The sequence below is a fragment of the Rhineura floridana genome, chromosome 9 (genome assembly GCF_030035675.1).
Source record: "Rhineura floridana isolate rRhiFlo1 chromosome 9, rRhiFlo1.hap2, whole genome shotgun sequence".
Lineage (NCBI taxonomy): Eukaryota > Metazoa > Chordata > Lepidosauria > Squamata > Rhineuridae > Rhineura > Rhineura floridana.
In genome coordinates this window covers 114,043,821-114,066,365 of record NC_084488.1, presented here as the reverse complement: position 1 = coordinate 114,066,365, position 22,545 = coordinate 114,043,821, and the positions used below count along the sequence as shown (strand labels likewise).

At 41.2% G+C, this 22,545-nt stretch overlaps 1 protein-coding gene across 9 annotated transcripts in view; it reads right to left on the bottom strand.

Moving 5' to 3' along the window:
- Positions 1-22,545, bottom strand: part of MOB1B (MOB kinase activator 1B) — an 89,306-nt gene that overhangs the window by 65,460 nt on the left and 1,301 nt on the right. For 3 of the 9 annotated variants that reach the window (XM_061583412.1, XM_061583411.1, XM_061583414.1), the window contains exons 3-4: positions 16,564-16,755; positions 11,019-15,976 (exon numbers count right to left, since the gene is read on the bottom strand). In XM_061583412.1, the coding sequence (XP_061439396.1) occupies positions 13,566-15,230 (1,665 nt within the window). In that variant the 5' untranslated portion in view covers positions 15,231-15,976; positions 16,564-16,755 and the 3' untranslated portion in view covers positions 11,019-13,565. Of the gene's footprint in view, positions 1-1,758; positions 2,516-8,423; positions 8,668-11,018; positions 15,977-16,563; positions 16,756-22,545 lie in introns of those variants that run through there. The other 6 variants (XM_061583418.1, XM_061583415.1, XM_061583417.1 and 3 more) reach the window with 6 other exon arrangements.

The following is a 22,545-nucleotide window of genomic DNA, read 5'->3' as shown; positions in this document are numbered from 1 at the left end:
TAGCGTTAGGGGAAGGGAATAATGTATCTTCTTCTCAATTATGTGTTAAGACAAGAGACCCCCCTCCCCCCAAAAAGAAGCTCCCCATCAGCAATTTGCAAGACCAAAATGTTAAATTTAGTTTCTCCTGTGTATTGTCTAAGTTTCCTAGAGGAACATAAGACTATCAAGCACCATGCAATATACTTCTAATTTTATATATATATAGTTTATAATCAAATCAAAGTCTGCTTCTCACTATAACTGATACTTTTTAAAATGTATTAAGAAAAACAAGAATAGCGTAACAACATGGCTGGAATCAATGACAAGAGTACAAAAGGAGGAAGGGGATTTCTCAGGGTTATTGTCCAAGATGTCTAGCCCCCCACATAACAGAACCAGCTGCGTCTCTCACTATCAGTCCCAGCAAAACAAAACCTACCACACACCCCTCTCCCTTCAAGTTGGATATCCCATACATTACTTAATCCCAAGCACCACTTAAGAGAGAAATTTGTGTATTTTCAGAGATAAAAAAGGCTGGTGGGGAGAAGGGATAATTAATTACAGGAGTCCTGTATTCCCTGAGGAAAGGGGGGAGGGGAGAGACAAGCCAACGGATGCAATTTCATTTTATGGCTACAAAAAAAACCCCACACTAGGGAGCCTCTCCAAGCTGCTGTCTAAGCGGGGGAGGGAAGCACAAGCAGGCAGATGGGGTACCTGACAAGATCTCCCCCCCCAATAATTCTCACTCCACAATTCAATTGCAGGGATCATCTTTGGGGGCTGATATAATGTTTTAAAAAAACCCATTTGGGTACAGTGGCAATTCAGGCAAGAGCACTAACATCCACCAAATTCCTGCCACCCATATTTTAGCTCACTGGCTCTCTGAGATCCAGGAACAAAATACAAACTTTTAGGATACGAAGTAGCTTAGGTGCAACTAACCAACCAATCCACACACACCCATTTCAGCATAATTAAATGTCTCCCTTCTATTTCCCCCTATTGTGGCACAGAAGGAGCCCCCGCAGCCGAATTACATCTCCCCAATTACTTCCTTTTTTTCAAAGGGGAAGGAACAAGAAATAAGTTCCTTTCAAAGCCCTTCCTTTTTAACGAGGGGGGAAGCTGTTTAGGGGGAACCAGTTAACACCAGAGTCTAAATTCAACGTAAAAATAAAAAACGCTTCCCCTATTTTTGCCTGGGGAAGGGCGAGAGAAAAGGAGGAAGCAGCACATAAGGAAGCGGAGGGGAAACGAATATGCAAGAAAGGAAAGGAGAGAGCGAAAATTGGGGAGAAACGTCAAGGGTAAGAAGGAGAAAAGGAAAACACAGACGAGGAGAAGCAGAAGGTGCATGGAGACCAGCCATGAAGGGAGGAGGATGGCGGGGAGAAGCGAGGGACAAACACAAAACACACACAAAGGATGCGGGGAAAGAAGCCTAAACGGCCAGGCAAGGGTGTTTTTTTAAAAAAGAAAAACCCCAGAAGTAAATCCCATCTATTTTCCACAGGACTAGTGACTTTAGGGGAGCAGGTTAGAAGAAGGCGGGCAGGATGGGGGCTTTTGAGGCGGAGGAAAGCGGCGACAGGGCTTCCGGCTCTTGCGAGGGCCCGGGCAGGCTCGGGTGTCGGTCGCCCGTGGGCGAACCCTGCCGGCGGAAAGCGAGCCCGAAGGAGGAGCCGCTGAGGAGAACGGCGGAAAGGGCTCCTACAAGAGTCTGGCATCTCCCTCAACCCCACCCGCCAGCCTCCACACACTTACAACAAGAAGCTCATGGCGGCGGCGCAGGACCCAGTAGCGGTTGCCTCAGCACGGCTCCCAATGGCAGGCGCCCCAGCTGACGAAGGAGGACGGCGGGCAAGCAGGCGGTGAGAGAGAGAGGGAGCGCGAGCGCCGCGGGGCGGGGACTGACAAGGCCAGCAGCGGCCTCCACCTTCTCGGCGTCGCCTTTTCCCGCCTCCTTCTTGTCCTCGCCTCAGAGCGTGCGATGGGCGGCGCGCTAATCTGCTTCTTCTCGCCGAGACTTGTCATGAGGCCCTTCTCAGCCCCCACTTGATTTTTTAAAAATAAGAATAATCTTGCCCTCTGTGACTGCTTCTCCGGGCAACCCGTCTTTATTCGGCGCTTTGTTCTGCCTAATAAAAAGAGAAGCCTCTTTTGACGGTATTGTGTTTGATTTTACCATCAGGATTCCTCCTTCTCTTGGGCCTTCACTAGCTCCATGGCAGATATTCAACAGATGATGTTTTCCCTCCTGGCCCAGAGTCTTGTTTGCCTGAGGGGAGTGGGGGAAATTTTTCTGAGATAAAGTGATATATGGTGGCGTGCTGTGAGAGAAATTCGGGGGCTACAAAATGAAGTCACGCTGGAGGCCCATCTTCCACACACAGGTCTCTTGACAACACCTAAAAACTTTTGGCTGCAGGTCCTTCTGGCAACCTGCGGCCTTCTGACCAATTTCATGCAGCCCTTGCCCTATATTTTGTTGCAAGGAAGGAACAGAAAAGAAAAAGGGTGGCAGAAAGGAAGGGGTGGCCTCACCAGCTTTTGGCTCTCACTATGACCCACATATTCACACCAGTCATTTATACCACTTGACACAGACATGGCTTCCCCCAAAGAATCATGGGAAGTGTAGTTTGTGAAGGCTGCTGAGAGTCCTTAGGAAATCCCTATTCTCCTCACAGAGCTACAATTTGCCATAGTGGTTTAACAATTATTTCCTCTTTCCAGGAAACTCTTTAGAATTGTAGCTCTGTGGGGAACAAGTCTTCTAACAGCTTTCAGCACCCTTCACAAACTACATTTCCTAGGATTCTTTGAGGGAAGCCATGACTGTTTAAAGTGGAATAATAGTGGAATAAATGTCTGGTATGAATGTGGCCTTAGGACTCCACCCCTACCACCAGTATGCAGCCTGACAGATGACCCTTGAGACAATGTGGCTCTAGACAGAAAAATGGCTACCCAATCTGATAATCTAGCAATGCTTCATAGGAGCCCTGCTAGAAAATATGGCAACCATATGTGCAAAGTACCATGGCTCAGACTTGCTGTCTGGACCACCACCACCGCCTCTGAAAGATCTGTGAGGAATGGTTCTGGTTGCTCAGTGGAGAGGGAAATGTACTAACACATGGAACAGTGTTGGGGAACCTGTGGCCCTCCAGATATTACTGAACTCCAGCTCCCATTATGCCTTACCATTGGCCATGCTGGCTGGGGCTGATGGAAATTGTTGTCCAACAACATCTGGAGTGAAAGGTTCCCCACCATTACCTCATCTTATTGCATTTCTAACCTGCCTTCCACCAACTGGTTCCAGGATAGGAATACAACAATAAAACAAGTCAATAAATATATAATTATACCTAAATAATAATTTAAAAATTCCTTATAATACACAAGCATATGTTACTGTTAGGGTTGCCAGGTGTCCAGTTTTCACCCGAAGACTCTGGATTTTTGGGTCCTCTCTGGGTCTCCGGGTCAGCTTAATCTCAGGACTCTCAAATTTCATATTTTTTAAAAAATTAATTTCTAGGTGGTCAGGTTCTCAAGATATACACCAAAACATCAGCCGCCCCCCTCCCCGTAACTTTGGTGAAATGATCTCTTAGCTGGCTGCTCTAACCCCTCTCTCTCAGGATTGTAGCCAATACGTGAAGTCAGGGTTGTGATTGACAAGGGATTTCTGGGCATCCAGGCAGTACCTTGACTCCATTACAAAGGTAGATATTGTTTTTTCCTGTTTATCTGAAAAATCTCATAAATTGAGTAAGTATGCAGCTTTCAACAGTACCAAAAGTCTTTTTTTCTCTTGTGTGCAGGAGTCAAACAAGTTTAAATTTTCCTGGTCTGTTGAAGATGGCAGTGTTTTGAAAACCTTCCCAATATGAAGCTTTAATCCAGTACTTACTTTTCTGGGAGTAAAGCTGCAATGCTAATCCCACATACTCGGAGTAAACCCCATTGAATTCAATAGGATTTACTTTTGAGTAGACATTGTTAGGATTGTGCTGTAAATTAATGTGACTTTTGAGTGAACATAGCAAAGAATTGTGTTTGTGTTGTAAATCTTTTTCTCCCCCCTCCAATTCTATTTTTTAAAGCAATTAGGAAGGGCTTACATAGATAACATTGCTTTTATTATGTAGGAAATTAATACTGATTTTATTTTATTTTTAAAAATGTTCTGCAATGACCAACTCATTTTAACAATATACTGTTATATGGAGTGTATGTATTTTTACATCTCCAATGTGTGTGTGTGTGTGTGTGTGTATGGAATCTTCCCAACAACCCTGTGAGGTAGGATTGCCGATTGGAAACCAAGGCGGCTCACAAGAAATAAATCCCTTTAAAATTCAATAACCATAAAAAAGTATAAACTGTTGCAAAACAGCTTAAAGTGACACAATTCTGAATTTTGGGTTGGGTAAGTGTTCCTTATCTCTTGAGGCTGTAGTTCTGTGCATGCTTCCCTGTTTGAGTAAGCCCCATTGAATACATTCTGAGTAAACAATCATAGAATTGCACTACAAATATCTTTACAAGTTGTGTAAATAATAAACATCTTTGACAGTCATGCGTATATAAATGTTTCTTCATATGAGGTCCTGATAAGTATCTCATTTCACACTATGGTTGTACATTATTACTTCATCTACATTTTCAGTGCCCTTCTTCCCTGGGGCTGTCATGGTTCCCCTCTGTTTTCATCCTGAGAGGCAGATTAGGCTGAGAGATGGTCACTCAGTAAATTTTATAGCTCATTTTCATTTAAAAAAATTAATTAAAACGATTTACATGCAGGCAAAGTTTATTAAGTAGATCCACACAATACATTTAAAGCACATCCAACTTGCATTTAAAGCATATGACTTTGCCTAAAGAATCCTGGGAAGTGTGGTTTTCCCCTCACAGTCATTCTTCCCATCACCCTTAACAAACTACAGTTCCCATGATTCTGTGGTGGGATTCACATGCTTCAAATGTGTGTTTGATGTGCTTTAAATGAATGATAAGATCCTCCATGGCGCAGAGTGGTAAGCAGCGGTAATGCAGCCGAAGCTCTGCTCACAGCCAGAGTTCAATTCCAACAGAAGGAGGAAGTCGAAACTCCAGTAAAAGGGGTCGAGGTCCACTCAGCCTTCCATTCATCCGTGGTCAGTAAAATGAGTACCCGGCATATGCTGGGGGGGGGTAGGGGGGGTAAAGAAAGGCCGAGGAAGGAACTGGCAATCCCACACCATATATACGGTCTGCCTAGCAAACATCGCAAGATGTCACCCTAAGAGTCGGAAACAACCCACACTACAAGTGCGAGGACACTTTTACCTTTTTTAAATGAATGATGTGGATCTGCCCGAGGTATTCTATGCAGTCATTAGTGAATTGAAAAGAATAATTTTAAACTATACTTTTTTAAATAGGGGAAGGGCTGTAGCTCAGTGGTAGGGCGTATGCTTTGCATGCAAAGGTCCAAAATTCAATTTCTCAAAAAAATTATTGCCTGGAATCCTGGAGAGCCAATGCTACCCCATGTCATCAATACTGAGCTAGATGGTATCAATGGCCTGAGTTGGTATAAGGCAGATTCCTTTGTTCCTAAAAGTGGAAAGAGACCCAAGGGCCACAGTGTCTCCAAAATGTATTTATGTATTTTATTTACAACGTTTGTTATGTGCCTTCGACTTGAAGGTAATGACAACCCTATGAATCAGCAACCTCCAAGAGCATCTGTTATGAACCACCCTGTTCAGATCTTGTAAGTTCAGGTCTGTGGCTTCCTTGATGGAATCAATCCATCTCTTGTTTGGCTTTCCTCTTATTCTACTCCCTTCTGTTTTTCCCAGTATTATTGTCTTTTCTGGTGAATCATGTCTTCTCATGATGTGTCCAAAGTATGATAACCTCAGTTTCATCATTTTAGCTTCTAATGATAGTTCTGGTTTAATTTGTTCTAACACCCAATTATTGGTCTTTTTCGCAGTCCATTTATGCGCAAAGCTCTCCTCCAACACCACATTTCAAATGAATAGATTTTTCTCTTACCTGCTTTTTTCACTGTCCAACTTTCACATTTATATTTATATACCACTTTATTGTAAAAAATCTCAAAGCGGTTTACAGAAGGAATTAAAACAATAAAATTATTGACAAAAATAGTTAAAGACAGGTATTTAAAAACATTCAAAATAATAAAACCAACGAGTTAAAAACAGATAAAAAACACAATAGCTTTTACCTGCCTGGGTACGATTGCCTAAACAGGAATGTTTTTAGCAGGTGCTGAAAAGAATACAATGAAGGCGTCTGCCTAATATAAATAGGCAAGGGGTTCAGAGCGTAGGTGCTGCCACACTAAAGGACTGATTTCTTACAAGAGAAGAACAAGTACTATGTGGCACCCGTAGCATGGAAAGCCCACCTTGAACTTGGCCTGGTAGCAAATCGACAACCAGTGCAGATTTCGGAGCAGAGGTATTATGTGCTGATAAGGTCTCTCTTGTCAGCAATCATGCCACAGTATTCTGCACTAACTGCAGCCCCCAGGGCAGGTTGTGCTGCATGGGAATTTCTGTGACCTTGGCTGACTGGCTACCAGGATTTTTCATAGTTTTGGTTTTTTGTTAGGAATCCTGACTGGTTGTGGGATGCTGAGTTTTCTGCCTTACTCATAGGAATTCTGTTGTTGTTGGTATGGTATTGCATTTAGGAAATCATCACTGTCTTTTGTTTTTTTTCCTGTTTGCATTTCGTTTACCTTTAACCTCACTCCCTTACATCCATAGAAGCAACAACAGTGGTTCCATGCACTCAGCTCAACCCCTTTAAACCCACTGATGATGCACCTTTTTGGTTGCATGAGTTTTGTTTCTTGCCCAATAGTGGTAAAAAAGAATTCACAGACTGGGAAGTGTGGCTGCAATTGTTGTTCCCAAGCTGCTGTCTATGAAGGTAGATCAAACCATGTGTGTTTTTTCTCTGTCAGTTATTACTCACTAAATTGGGTTGGCTGTCAAAGTGGGTTTATAGCAGCCCACAAGGTAGACAGAAAAAGGCAGGGAATCTTTTTACTCTTATTCATTTCTCAGGCCTCTTTCAGAAGTGAAGGGTCAAATCTGTAAAGAAGTTTGTAGTAGCCACGTTAAAAGGTAGGGGCGGGCATTTCAGGCAAGGGGTTGCCAACCCTGCTTGGATATGGATATATTTGCAGAGGATTCCTAGTCAAGCTTTACCAACAGCACAATCCAAACCATATCTATTCAAAAGTAAGTCCTATTGAGTTCTATGGGGCTTAATGTGTTTAGAATTGCAGCCTTCAGAGGCATCCATCTTTACTCCTGAGTGCTGCTATCTAACATCTCCACAACTTTCTTCCTACAATGGCCTTCTGGTGACTGGGCTGGCCTGAGGACACTTAAATCCTTGCTAGAATCAAGTAGGCTAGATTAAATGTTCCCTACCCAGGCTCTATCTTTTAGCTAAGATTTCTATTTTAATTTCCAATTAGAGAAATGTTTCTGTTTAAGTTGTATACTCCAAGAAACTGTGGTTGATGCTTAATGTATCATGCTTAATGACATCACTACGGCCCACCCCCTGTAACATCACTATGGCCCATCCCCATGACATCACTACGGCCCACCCCCAAATCTCAGGCTTTAGGATGTTTCTGACCTGGCAACCCTAGTTACTGTGGTTAGGTTCTCTCTGTCCAGGAACAGGCACAGGTGACCTACTAGCCAAAGTTGTCCATAGATATTCCTAGCAGGGTTAATTTGATTTAAATTACTTCTCTGAAGGCCTCTATTTTAATTATTTAAATCACAGTTTAAATCACTAGTGAGGAAGTTTCTATTTAATCATCATTTTTAAGTACATTATTGTTTAATACCTTAATACATATTCAGAGGCAGTTCATTAGAACGTAGGTACACACTAAGACGCCGATTCATAAGGTCGCCATAAGTCGTAATCGACTTGAAGGCACATAACAAGACACTGAGCAATTATTCTGCATTATTTTCAGATTAGCTTTTGTCAAAAAAATCGGATGATAATTTGGTCATTTTAATATTAAGCAGGATGAGCTTGCGAAGTCATTCAGGAGATATATCGGCTCCAAATGTTCAATTAATCATGATATTTTTGTCAGAATCACCACCACCGAACAGGCTTTTAAATTGCACTAATAAGATTGAAGAAAACTAACCAGCAGAATAACAAAAACATTAACAAAACATGCACATGGATTTTTTATTGGTTAACTATTTCAATTTTTAAATAAATGTAAAGTTCTTTAAAAAAATAAAATGTAGGCCAAATTTCAACCACGTCAGCATGAGAAACTTAAAATTTTGGGTGGTACAGTTAACTCAGTCTTCTTCACCTTTATCTTCCTTGTTCATTGTCTGGAAAAAAAAGACAAGCTTTGCTGCTTTTTGAGTGCCCAACTTATTTTTCAATTTAGAATGAATTAGTCCAAAGGAAGAAAAAATTATCTCTACACCTGCAGAAGAGGCTACTGCTGTTGAGCTAGATTGCCACTTCAGTGGCCTTCATCTTCTTCAGGTCTGCTCCATCTTCCCAAATTCTCTATTCATTGACCTTCTCTATGTTTGCACTTTGAGAGAGGCAAGGCAGAGAGAAAATGTATACTACCTGCAGAATGGAAAGCACAAAAGCAGGACTACAGCTGAACGTCAAGAAGACTAAAGTAATGACAACAGAAGATTTATGTAACTTTAAAGTTGACAACAAGGAGATTGAACTTGTCAAGGATTAATACCTCAGTACAGTCATTAATCAAAATGGAGACCATAGTCAAGAAATCAGAAGGAGGCTAGGACTGGGGAGGGCAGCTATGAGAGAACCAGAAAAGGTCCTCAAATGCAAAGATGTATCACTGAACACTAAAGTCAGGATCATTCTGACCATGGTATTCCCGATCTCTATGTATGGATCTGAAAGTTGGACAGTGAAAAAAAGCACGTAAGAGAAAAATCTATTCATTTGAAATGTGGTATTGGAGGAGAGCTTTACGTATACCACGGACTGCGAAAAAGACAAATAATTGGGTGTCAGAACAAATTAACCAGAACTGTCACTAGAACCAAAAATGATGAAACTAAGGTTATGATACTTTGGACACATCATGAGAAGACATGATTCACTAGAAAAGACAATAATGCTGGGAAAAACAGAAGGGAGTAGAAAAAGAGGAAGGCCAAACAAGAGATGGATTGATTCTATAAAGGAAGCCACAGACCTGAACTTACAAGATGTGAACAGTGGTTCATGACAGATGCTGTTAGAGGTCACTGATTCATAGGGTCACCATAAGTCGTAACTGACCTGAAGGCACATAACAACCTGCAGAATAGGACTGATCAGGGCCACATTCATACTGTGTATGTATTCCATTATCATTTCACTTTAAGCAGCCATGGCTTACCCTAAAGAATCCTGGGAAGTGCAGTTTGTGAAGGGTGCTGAGAGGAGACCCCCTATTCCCCTCACACAGCTACAATTCTCAGAGTGGTTTAACAATTAGTCCCTCTTTCCCAGGGAACTCTTGGAATTGTTGCTCTCTGAGGGGAATAGAAGTCTCCCAACAACACTCAGCATCCTTCACAAACTACACTTCCGAGGATACTTTGAGATAGGCCATGACTGTTTAAAGTGGAACAATAGTGGAATAAATGTATAATGTGAATGTGGCCTAGGTTATCTCCTATCTCCATAAACTGCTGTTAACATATTCATAGAATATAATCAGAAGTTGTATAATTAGTATTCATGATGATATCTTTGACCTAGGCTCTTTTTCCCCTAGTTGTTTTCAGAAAATTTTGACATCTGATTTAAATAAGAAAATCCAATTTAAATTTAAAAATCCATTTTTTTAAAAACCATTGATTTTTATCAACCCTAGGCCTCCAGTGACAAAGCTGGATCAAGGAGTACCGCCAAGCTATACACCTGCACTCTTAAGGGTGTGCAACCCCAGCCAGAACAGGACATCTCATTAGTTCTCAGACCTCAGCACCTCTTGTTGACTCAGTTTCAGGTTACTGGCCCACATCTAGCTCATTACAGCTTCCAGGCACTGGCCTGGCCCCTGTATCACCAAACCTGTTCAGATGGAAGACAGAGTTGGGTGTCATCCGCATATTGAGGACACCTCACCCCAAATCCCATGACTGCTACTACAGCAGAATTCTGTTATCTAAACAGCCTTGGCAGTTAAGTCCTAGGCAGCTCTAGCTCAATTAAGCGCAGTCCATATCACTTTCTTGTTATGTATTTTCACAAAATACACAAAAGTCATCCTGCCCCTTCCCCCAAATTTTCATGCATTTCATCTCCATCTAACCTGTGATGATCCTGAGTCAACTTGATATTAGTACTTTTTTTCTGTGCTCAAATGCCATTTGAAGAAAGCCAGCACAACTTACAAAACAGCTGGCCCTAGCTAGACTGTGTCAGCATAATGCATTTCCTTTGCATAATCTTGACTGCCATACAGTGTTTGCCTGAGTGAGAAAAAGGGGTGGGCCAAGCTGTGACATCAGCCAAAAGGAAAAAAAGGTTACTCACATACCTGTTCCTTCTCTGTAGCAAAGCTCCTTCTCCCCTTTTCTTCTGTGTTTTATATACAACTTCCCATCTATCCGCATTCCTGCCTTGCTCATGAATCAGGCCTCGCTCCTGAGAAGACTATTGCTCATGAGGAAGCCAGCTGAAAGGAACCTATGGCCTGGATGAATAGGTTGCTTCTTTTATGTGGCTTCCCCTCTGCTTTCTCTACCTTTGTCACAAACCTATTCCCGTTCCCGGGGGGGGGAGAGGGGGGACAGCACTGAACTTGTACATGGTTGCTACACACATTGGCAGCAGATTTACATGTTCAACAAAATGCCTGCCTCTTATTATTTACAGAATTTATATCCCACTTTATCACCGCAAGAGGCTCTCAGATTCGCTCACTAAAGATTTACACAACACAATAATGATTTGCATATATTTTATCACATGATACCCCCAATATAACATTCTTCCCGCTTCATTAATTACTGCACACTCACCTTTATCTGCTCTCATAACACTTCCCAATTCCTGGTCAGGCTAACCCAGGGGTATCAAGAAAATTCTATCCTTCTAAGACTAATTTTACATTAATTAATGTGGGGAACAGAAATATCCTATTAGAGTATATTTTTCTAATTGGAAAGCCTGCATCTTGGCACAAACACAGAAGTCAGCCTTCCCCAACCTGCTGCCATTCAGAAGTTTGGCCCATCAGCCCAGCAGGGCTGATGAGAGTTGTAGTCCAAACCATCTAAATTTTTAAAAAATCATACTACAATTAACAATTAAGCAATTCAAAGTACATGTACACACAAACACATCTAGGCACAAAAACCTGTGACACATACAGCACTCAGAGGAAACCTCACTAGCTAATACATTAAACAAATCTAAGTCTAACACATGCTTACAGTTCTTAATTCTATCTTACAGGTGTGAGTCTTCTCAGCCACCCAAGGCCAGAATCTTTGTAACATCACTGCTGGCATCCTCTCCTTCTCCAACAGACTCTCTCCACTTATCCAGGTTTATACAAACTTAGCCACATTGTTCTCATACACAGATTTTGTGTCTTAATTTCTTTGGCATGTTGAAAATAGAACTCCATCAACACACTGATGACTTGCTGAGTTTTGTGTCTTTTTTTCCAAACCATCCAATGTCTCAGTCCTTTTAGTTCTATTTCCGGTATGGAGTTGAAAACAACCGTCTCACAAGATTGTTCTCAGAGATCAGCCAATCCAAAGCTTTGGTGACAGAGTTCCAAGGTTTTTCTGCTGACAGGCACTCTTTAACCAAATGCTGGATTGTTTCTTTGCAAGTGGCTCCAGATGGGCTTCCCCAGGGAGAGCATTCCATAGATAAGGAACTACTTACAGAAAAGGTTCTCTCACCATCATACTCGATATGGTTTATAGATTCCATAGATTCCAGGCAGATCAGGACCCAGGGGAGGGCTCTAGATGCGAGGAGGATCTTGTACAAGTCCTCCTCCATGGCTCCGCCCCCACCACACCCCATTTTCAGGGCTTCCACTGGCCCTCTGTCTGCCAGACTGGCTGTCCTCAGCATACCCCTAATGGCTCTGGCAGGATTCTGGTGGCACTGTGGCTCAGCTACAGAGGAAGGCTGCCACTGGCACAGGCTGGCAGAGCCTGGTGGTGCCAGGACCCTGCCAGCACAGCTGGGGGGCCCACAGCATCCAACTCCCCCCAGCCCAGCAGAAAGGTGAGTTGGATTGCACCCTAAATAAACATAGTGGGTCTATTGTTCTACAGGGTACCATACTAGTCTGAGAGCAAACTACAACTCTGATGTCACTTTTTGCCCATTTATTAATTTTGCTAAAATTCTATAATAGCATTAGTCAAAATAATCAGTCTCTAATTCTGAACTAATGTTAGATTGCCTTTTTTGGGGGAGGTGAGAATTAGAGCTCCACTATAAAAAGGTTTACTCAGCATATTTAATTCTATCATTTTATTATATACAGACGATAAAGGGCCTATTAACCACTTCTTGAACGTTTTATAAAAGTTTCATTCCAACCTGTCTGGGCTGCAGGCAGATTTCCCTGTGACGATGAAAGCAGCCCACTGAACTTTTTCCTCTGTAGTGGATTCATTTATATCTACAGTAGGTATAACATTACTTTATATCTACTGTTTAAATAAAGGGTGGGGAACCTTTTTGTCCCGGAGGGCCAGATCATTATGTGTTCCCACCCTGTGAGACGACTTTGAGAGATGAATGGGACAACCTACCTGTTGGTCACTTGGCATCATGACAGGTGGCTGACCTCCCCTCCCCCCGGTCAAAGCCCCTTGTGCATTGGTTCCCAAGTGCCCAATAGCCAGCTGGTTGTTGGGCACTTGGGAATCACAATGCAAGGTGCTTTGCAAGCCCTGTGCTCAGCAAAGCACCAAACACAGATATGGCAAAGCTGCTTTCTGCTAGAAGTGACTGTTTGATCGAGTTCCTCCTGGGGAACTGGGTCATACAGCCAGTCCAGCAGGGCTGAACTCACCCTGCTTTCTGCAGCAATCTACTGAGTGATCAAGTTCCCCGTAGGAAATTCCCTTTCCTGTATTTCATCTTCTGATCTTTACTTTTGGTTGTCTTGCTCCTCTGCCTGCTCTCCGACTTCCTCATCTGCCTTCCTTTCCATACATAGAACATTGTGCATTTCATGATGGGTTATGTCTTGTTCCAGCGGAGTCTCATTCCAAAACTCCCCTTCATCTTAACTCCTGATGAAAACTCCTCTAGTTCTACTATTACTATCCCTACTGGTATATTATCAACGTGCTTTGTTTTTTGTTTACTCTTACTACCTCTCCTACTCTGCATGGTGTGCCATGCATTCCTCTCTGACTGAAATACTATTGTTACTTTCTTCCCATATGTGATGTCCCATTAAATTTTCCTCAGCAACCACTGTTCTGTCCTGAGCACTGACATTGCTCCTGTCATTTTCTCTGCCTCCACATTCCCTCTCCTGCCTCTCTACTTGTGCCTGTTTGTTTCCCAGATTCTGTGATGCAAGTAGCTTTGTACCAGTGCTCTGCATCAAGCTTGTTGTAGTGTGCCTTGGGGCAACAAAAGTAAGTGTGGCCTTCCTCGTCACACAAATTACACTTGATTCTGTAGTGGCAGGCAGCTGTAGGGTGCCCATGACCTCCACAGTTAGCACACAATGGGGTAGTGCAAGCACGACGCTTATGGTCATAGGCACCACATTCAAAACATGCAGCTGGCTGGCCGATATAATTTATTGTTCCTCGCTCTGATCCCAAAAAGAAGTATTTTGGGATATCCCCCCCCCAACTGTCCACGAGCTGATTCTTGAATGTTACAACACAGTGATACTCGCCAGTCCATACTCCATAATTGTCCCTTTTCTTAACTGGACCCATAAGTATATTGGCATATTTAGATACCCACAGTGCAACATCTTGCTCAGGTATTGTAGTTGTCCTAAAACTGACTGTGAGGACTTTTGTGCCTCCACGAAACAGTGGAATAATTTCAAAACCTTCCAATAGCGAGCTATCATTGATACATGCTGCCCTAGTACTTGTCCAAAAATTTTTGTAAGCTCTCTCTGATGCAAGGCATATATCAGTTTCTTTGGAACCTGGTAGTCGGATAACTGCAACCACATCCTCCTTAGGAAAATTTAAGGTATTTATAAGGAAGACCTTGGTCAAATAAGCCCTCATGTCCTTTTTGGTGTCAGTTCCCACATATCTGAAACGCACAACATAGCGCTTCCAAGGATCATGGTCATTAGGGACATCTTGGCAAAACTGGTCTAAATAATCTTCACTTTCAAAAGGAAGAGCTTTAGTTGTCAAATGAGAGCTCCCTTGCCTATGTCTCCTTCCTAAACCTGCATAAGGTTTAGGTTGGGCAGAATTGCTATCAGACTGTCCAGGGTTTTTTTTACTTGAGCCTATACTATCTGATTGGTGTACACTATGTACTGGTGTTTGCAATGTATGACTGCTATGTGCGGTATTATAACTTACAGTTGCTCCAGTATTTGCCTCATTGTCAGATGAAAGAATCAGTGGTCTGGAATCTTTAAGCCATGCCTCTCGTTCAATGCTGTTTTGATATTTTCTCTGACTGTCCATAACATTTGGTCTATTCACATTCACAATTTGGGCTGATGTGTCATCATTCCTGTTTAGGGAAGAAAAGGCAAGGAGGCTAGAAGCCGCATCTAGACCATACTGAGTTTGTTCATCACCTTGTTCTGTTCCCCCAACACTGAGTACTGAAATCCCCTCGTCAGGAAATTCCCTAGTTGAGTCCTCAGCACTCTCGGTATCTGTAGGCATCAGCTCACTCCATAACATACCAAGTCGTGTTTTCTTTCTCATTGTATAAGGTGTCCCATCACATTCTAAACTACTATCACTTTCATCTTGGCCTTGGCTTAACTGTCCCCTCAATCTCTTCTTTTTTTTAATTCTACTTCTCTGAGGAGTGTTATAACCAGTTTCCCCCACCTCCCAGTTCACCTGTCCACCCCGTTTCCCCACGTCACTGATTACTGTGGGTGCTTCCATAGAAGTCACCCCTGACACAGTATATCCAGCCTTCAACTCTATCTCATTGGTGATCATCTTTGTGTCTCTCTATTGCTCTTGAGCCAGTCTAGTCAATCACTGCACTCCTGATCAAGATCCAAGGAAGTCCATTTCCATGGCTGGTGTGGCTCATTTTTGATATCCCAGTCCGTCTCAATGTCTCAGCCTGTTGTTTAATTATGTTCTGCCTCTGCTTCAGGGACTCAATAATCTTCTCCAGCCAAAGTGAAAAAGCATCATTTGTCAAAAGAGAAGATTTCTTTTCTATGGTTTCTCAAAGTAGAGGTGAAAGTCCATTTCTGGATGCCGTGGATCTCATTCTGTGTACCTCTTGGAATTCTTTGATGAGATTCCACTTATCCAGCCACTTCGGATTAAAAAAAAAATCTATGGCCTTTCTCAGCTTTCTTACCACCAAAGCTGCTGCATGCAGTCCAGAAGTAGAGACCTCAAAGCATAGGTCCTTATGGTGTCATTTTTATGCCAGTCCTGAAAAAATGTCCTTCAAAGGTATTAGGGTTTGATCTTTAGCATTCCAAACTTCTTCTGTGGTCATATTTCCTCATGTTCTTGGTCACTACCAATGTCAAGGCAATATGGAGCATATATGAAAGACCACATCTATTACATTTGGCCTTTGGGGCCTGAACAGATAGTTGGCTGGTTCCTGTTCACTGAGACTTCTGTATTGCTGCTATTTTGTAATTGCACTGTGAGGTGGATAATTTTATGATTTTATCGTTATTTTATGTTGTATTTGCTTGCAATCCTTGTATGCCACCCTGAGAATTAAAAATAAAATAATTAACAATTTTAAAGGTAAGCTGAAAGTAGAAGCTAGAGCTTTTTTTTAAAAAAAAACTGTTCTGATGTAGCTCACTACCACTCTATTGAACTCTCAATGTCTTTTATGCACAAAGCATGTTCCAAGCATGTTGTGCAGACTAAATACTGTGTGTGTTTACGTCAGAGCCAGACCCAATAACTTCAGTGGAACCTATCCAATAACTATGCATAGGATTACTAGCTCTCACTAAGATGGTAAACCTGTGTTTGGGCTTACCACTTCAGACTATAGCCGGAAGTTCACATGACCGCTTCTCCACACCAAAAACAAACAACATACAAAAAATCCCTCCACATAGAAAACTAGCATGTAAAAGAAAATGTCAAAAGAAAATCCTATTGTGTTCAATGGTTTACTCTCAGCTAGGTACTCCTAGTTCTGCAGCTTATATGGACACTGTTGAGATAAATACATAAACATCATACAGTGAGAGAGTATTTTTTAAATATTTGCATCTGTTGCACCGATTTTTTGTGCTAAAGACATAGTGCACTATATGATACTTGCACAAGGTCAACTAACCAGCCATCAGCCTGCATCCAGGACTAGTCTTCAAATCACTTGTGTCAGTATGGCTCTTTCCAGGATTATTCTTGACCACTTAGGATTCACTACTTTGGATTGCTTATTTAGGATTGACTGGCCTCTTCCAGCACTTCAGGATTGGGCTCTTGCTCAAGAAGCCTTCCAACTTTCAGTCACAACAATAACGATCTGGCAGTGAAAAAACAGAGAGAAAGCCATTCATGTCCAGGAAGAATTTTTGGCACTCGTTGTGTATGGATCTGGCACTTGAACCAAAAGTAACTCCCTATATCATGTTAACACAAGAAGATCCCTGTTGGATCAGACCAAAGACCCATCTAGTCCAGCATCCTATTCTTACAGAGACCAACCACTGTGCATATGGGAATCCTGTAAGCAACAGCTGAGCACAGCAGCTCACTGGCCTAGTTTTATAACCCTAATTTCTACTTTTTTCTCTTATTGGGTTACAGTACTAATAAATTTCCCAACAGACAGAAAAACTACACACAGCATAAAACCACATACAACACATCATGTGCAATATAGGCAACCAAGGGGGCAGCTTAAGTCTTCCTATTAATAAGTAATATTTTAAAGGCAAAAGAGAGGGAGATTTTACCAACATAATAAATGAAAGAAGAAACCAGTAACAAAAAAAAGCCAATAGGTCTAATGGGGAAATGCAACAAACACAAATTTTAGAAGCAAAAAACCCCCATTTCATCAGGAGAACCTACAATAAACATTTGTTGAGAGACAAGAAAAATGATTATGCTTGTACATGTTTATATAGGGAGGTGTTCTTGGATTTTGCTGAGAGGCAAAACAATGTACATTTCTTTTAAATGTTTTGGCACACAGGTTACAACTTACCTTTAGATGAAAACTGGTAATTAATATTGCTATAGCCTGAATAAGACATGCTGCCTATAGCATTATTGTACATGTAAATAATGTGCATCAAAGCAGAAATCAGATACATAAACAAGCCTTGACAAGCTCAAAGGCCCTGATCTGGCAAACCACTTGATCCACTATGGAAACCCTTAATTTTTGATGTGGTGGGGCGGGTATGTTCCTTTATTGCAAAAGTAAGAATATTTTCTTGAAACTGTGTTCCAATGACATCAAGAAGCCTCACCTCCAAATAAGTATGCTTAGGACAGGAATGTAAAATTAGAGAAAAATATATACAATAAATACAGAAAAGAACTATGGGGAAGCATTTTTTTTAAAAAAAATTAAGTTTAAAAATGTGGACCGATTACCTTCCATTCTATTCATCTCTTCAGAAATTTTTGTATTTCAGTACTATGCTAAACGACAATCGTTACTGCAGCAAACTAACATTACTATTTTGGCTCAGTAACAGCCATGGGAAATAATTATATAACCTGAATTATATTCTGTTCCTACTGTATGGTCACTGTCATATTGAAAATGGTTACGGGTCAGTTGAGATGCTTACTCTAGGGACACTAGTATGGGAAGTTCTGGTGGCCTACCACAGTGTTACATAGCTGCAAACTATTAAGACATGCTACATCAGATCCGTCATTTGAGGTTATCCAGTCTACCAAATGGACATAAGGAAGTACTTTGGAATGGCCGTGAAACTGAACGTTCACAAAACTCTGGCTACAATAAATCTTTTTTCAAGCTTTGTGGACCAATAGAGAGTACATTGTCAAAGAAAGAACACACTACAGCATAAAAATCATAAAAATGTATAATTACAGATTTAGTATGAACTTTTAAAAATTCTACTTTGAGAAGAAGAAAAATTACGTCTGGTGAAAAGAATGCCACATATGCAGTCACTATAGATACCTCAATGAACCATGCTCTTGGAATCATATACCCCAGAGCTTGGAAAAGTTACTTTTTTTGAACTACAACTCCCATCAGCCCAATCCAGTGGCCATGCTGGCTGGGGATGATGGGAGTTGTAGTTCAAAAAAAGTAACTTTTCCAAGCTCTGATACCCATACCCATATCCAAAACTTAGAATTAAGGCTACCATTCTGTTTTGTATTTCATTTTAGTAGCTGTTCTTTTCTTCTTCTGTTAGCAGTTTTAAACTTTGAGAACGACTAACCAGATTGGGGATGTTCTCAAATGGAAATGTATATTCCAACCTATCAATGGCCAAGTAGAGGCCCCTGAGCACCACACACACACCTGGGTTTCAACCACCACCACTTAACCCAAATTACAAGCAACTGGCCCAACCAGCATCATTCAGATGCTTTCACTCAGACAAACTTCACTGTTGGCCAGACAAAACTTCCAACTTGACTTGCACCAGAGGCTCCTGTGATAACGCAAAGGCCCCTGCGGTATGGTATGTGTAGGATATCCAGGGTTTCCAGTGATGTGGTTTTTATTTGGAAAATGCTAAATTGTATAATTTTGCATTTGGAGATTTTCTGATGCTGTAGACCACAGATGGGGAAGCTGTGGCCTTTCAGGCGTTATTGAACTCCAACTCCCAACAACCTCAACCAGTATGGCCAATAGGCACGGATTATGGGAGTTGGAGTCCAGCAACATTTGGGAGGGCCATGGACTTCCCATCCCTGCCCTAGACAATTATCTAATTTAGCATGTTTATTTTATTTGTATTTAGTATACAAAGCTAACACTTTTGGGACAGGGGTGTTGTGGGTTGGTGGTTCCCAAGTTCAAATAATAGGTAAGCTGCCTGCTTTGGATGGGGTTGTATTCCCTCTGAAAGAGCAGGTTCATAGTCTGGGGGTGCTCCTGGATTTATACTTTTCACTAGAGGCTCAGGTGACCTCAGTGGCTAGGAGTGCCTTTTACCAGCTTTGGCTGGTAAGATAGGTGAGGCCGTTTCTGGGCGGGGACAGCCTGACCACTATTGTCCATGCACTTGTAACCTCCATGCTGGATTAATGTAATAGGCTTTATGTGTGGCTGCCCTTGAGGTTGGTCTGGAAGTTGGTAGCGGGTACAAAATGCGGCAGCACGACTGCTCACTGGGGCAGGGTAATCACCAACATGTCACCCTGCTGCTAAAAGAATTGCTCTGGCTGCCCGTTAGCTACCAGGCTAAGTTCAAGGTTCTAGTTTTGGTGTACAAAGCCCTATACAGCTTGGGACCAGGATACCTGAAAGATCATCTTACCCCTTACAGGTATATACCCAGTCAATCACTATGCTCTGCAGGGCCTCCTGCAGATACCATCTTATCAGGGGTTCCATTTACCACAACACAGAATGTGGAGCTTTGCAATTTCCTCCCCTTAAATATTAGACATGCACCGCCTGTTATCTTTTCAGCACCTACTGAAGACCTTACTCTTTCAACAAGCCTTTTAAGTGGAGACCTTGTCCCATTCTGCGTCTGTGTTGGAATTACTTTTTAAGATGTTTTAAAGTTTTTTTAAAAAAATGTTTTTAAAGGTGTTTTGTTTTCAGATGTTTTGTTTTAATATATTTTAAAGTCTGTTTTTATGGTGTTTTAAAGTGTTTTTGTTTGCTGCCCTGGGCTCCTACTGGGAGGAAGGACAGGATATAAATTTAATTAATAAATAATAAACTCCAACAAATTATTTAAAATAAAAAAATAAAAAAATTCCAAGTTTGTTTACTAGTTATTAATATTAGGCAGAAACCTTCACACTGTAAAGGTTTTTTAATGCAAGCTACCCAGACATGTAATTTTATTATGTCTATTTACTTTTAAACTGTTGATTTTATTTACATTTTGATAGTTTGTCTATTTGCTCTCAAAAGTTTTGAAACTGATATCCATTCATTGTTGCTAATGAACTTGTAACATGCAAAATTTTCCATGGACAAATAAAGTAATGGGAAAATGGCCATAAATTTTTTTCCTCTATGTCATACGCCTCATTCCAAGTAGCCTCATTCCAAGTCAGACAATTACTGCTTCCTCTGATTGGCAGTGACTCTCCAGGCTCTGAAGCAAAAGCACTTACTGAACCTGAGACCTTTTGATCCTTCCCAGTACTATGTTCAACCTCTACATTTTATTCCCCTTCTCCTACAAAATTTTATTCCATCTCTATGTTCTACTCCTTGTGATTCAGTGTAGTGTAGATAGATCAGAGAGGCCTGGGTTCACATCTCACTGGGTGACCCTGGGGTGATCACCATCACAGCCTTCCATCCCCGCATTTTATTTATTTTGTTTAAAAGATTTATTTACCACTCTTCAGCAGAGCTTCCCACACGACTTACATTGTTACAAAGTAAAGTTAAACTTAATAATCAACTGAAAGGAGGTGGAACAAATTATAAAAGTGTTAGTAAGGAGATTAAGGATACAGGCTGGCCTAGAGATGTAAAATTTCCAGAAATTTTGAAGCCATGGAAAAAAGGTGTTTTTTTCCTGGTTTTTCAGAAAAAAATGCAGATTTTCAGAAAAACTGAAAAAATGCAATATTAGCACTTTTTACAGATTGGAAGTCACTTTGTTACTTCAGGAATATCAAATGTAATTATGTACAAGTTGGTTTGGCATAAAATTATCACATTTGGTATATTAAAAGTTAATTTTATTCAAACAATTATTACAAATTGAATTTCCTTTTTTAAATTTTTACTTTTTTTGGTAACAAATGGATCTACAAGATCCTGAACCATAAGGAACGCCTGAACTGTAAGGACCTCTTTTGTTTTGCCAGTTTATGAGGAGCAGGCAAAAAACAATTTTTAAAAAACAGACAAAACCAACATTAATAAAAAAGAAAATTATTTATGTCTCCGTTAGTCCTCCACACTGTCAAGCAGACACAAAGCATTCATTCCCATAAAAAGAACTGAGAAAAAAGGGGGGGACCAAGATTCAATGAAATATTTTATTCATCATGCTAAAATAAAACATTCCATAATCCATTTTTCTTCATTTTTTCCATTTTTTCCCTCAATTTTTCAGAAAAAAACCAAAAACCAAAAACAGCTTTGGAAAAATATGGGGAGGAAACAGTTTTTTCCTGATTTTTTTCTGGGTTTTTTCCGGGCCTTTGCATCTCTAAGCTGGTCATAAAACAAAATACATGATTATGCTGCCTAAATTCTATAGAGTGCTAATGAAAGCCACTTTTCTCCAAGGGAATGGTCTGAAGGCACATGGTGTAGTTCTACTGCTGAAGAAGGCCTGGCAGTATGAACAGATAACCACATGTAAACTGCTTTATATGTATGGATGTGAAAGTTGGACAGTGAAAAAGGCGGATGAGAGAAAAATCAACTCATTTGAAATGTGGTGCTGGAGGAGAGCTTTGCGCATACCATGGACTGCGAAAAAGACAAATAATTGGGTGTTAGATCAAATTAAACCAGAACTATCACTTGAAGCTAAAATGTTGAAACTAAGGTTATCATACTTTGGACACATCATGAGAAGACATGATTCACTAGAAAAGACAATAATGCTGGGAAAAACAGAAGGGAGTAGAAAAAGAGGAAGGCCAAACAAGAGATGGACTGATTCCATAAAGGAAGCCACAGACCTGAACTTACAAGATCTGAGCAGGGTGGTTCATGACAGATGCTCTTGGAGGTCGCTGATTCATAGGGTTGCCATAAATCGTGATCGACTTGAAGGCACATAACAACAACAAACTGCTTTAAGCTCTTTAAGGAGAAGTGCATTTGTGTAATAAACAAAAGAGAGGTTGGAGGCAGACAACGGTTTTGTTGGTGTGCATGTGTCTTTCAAAGAGTGTCTCTGAACAAACAGGTTTTGCAGAGTACTACAAAACCCTCTTAAAGATGTGGGGCACCTTTGGCCCTCCTTATGTTGCTGAACTACAACTCCCATCAGCCCCAGAAAACATGGCCAATGGCTAAAGATGGAAATTGTAGTTCGACAATATCTGGACGGTCAGTGGTTCTTCACACCTGATCTACAGAAATGAAAGGCGGTTAAGTGCTCTTCTCTCCATCATATAGCCTGTGATCACACCCCAGCCTATTGTTCCTAAT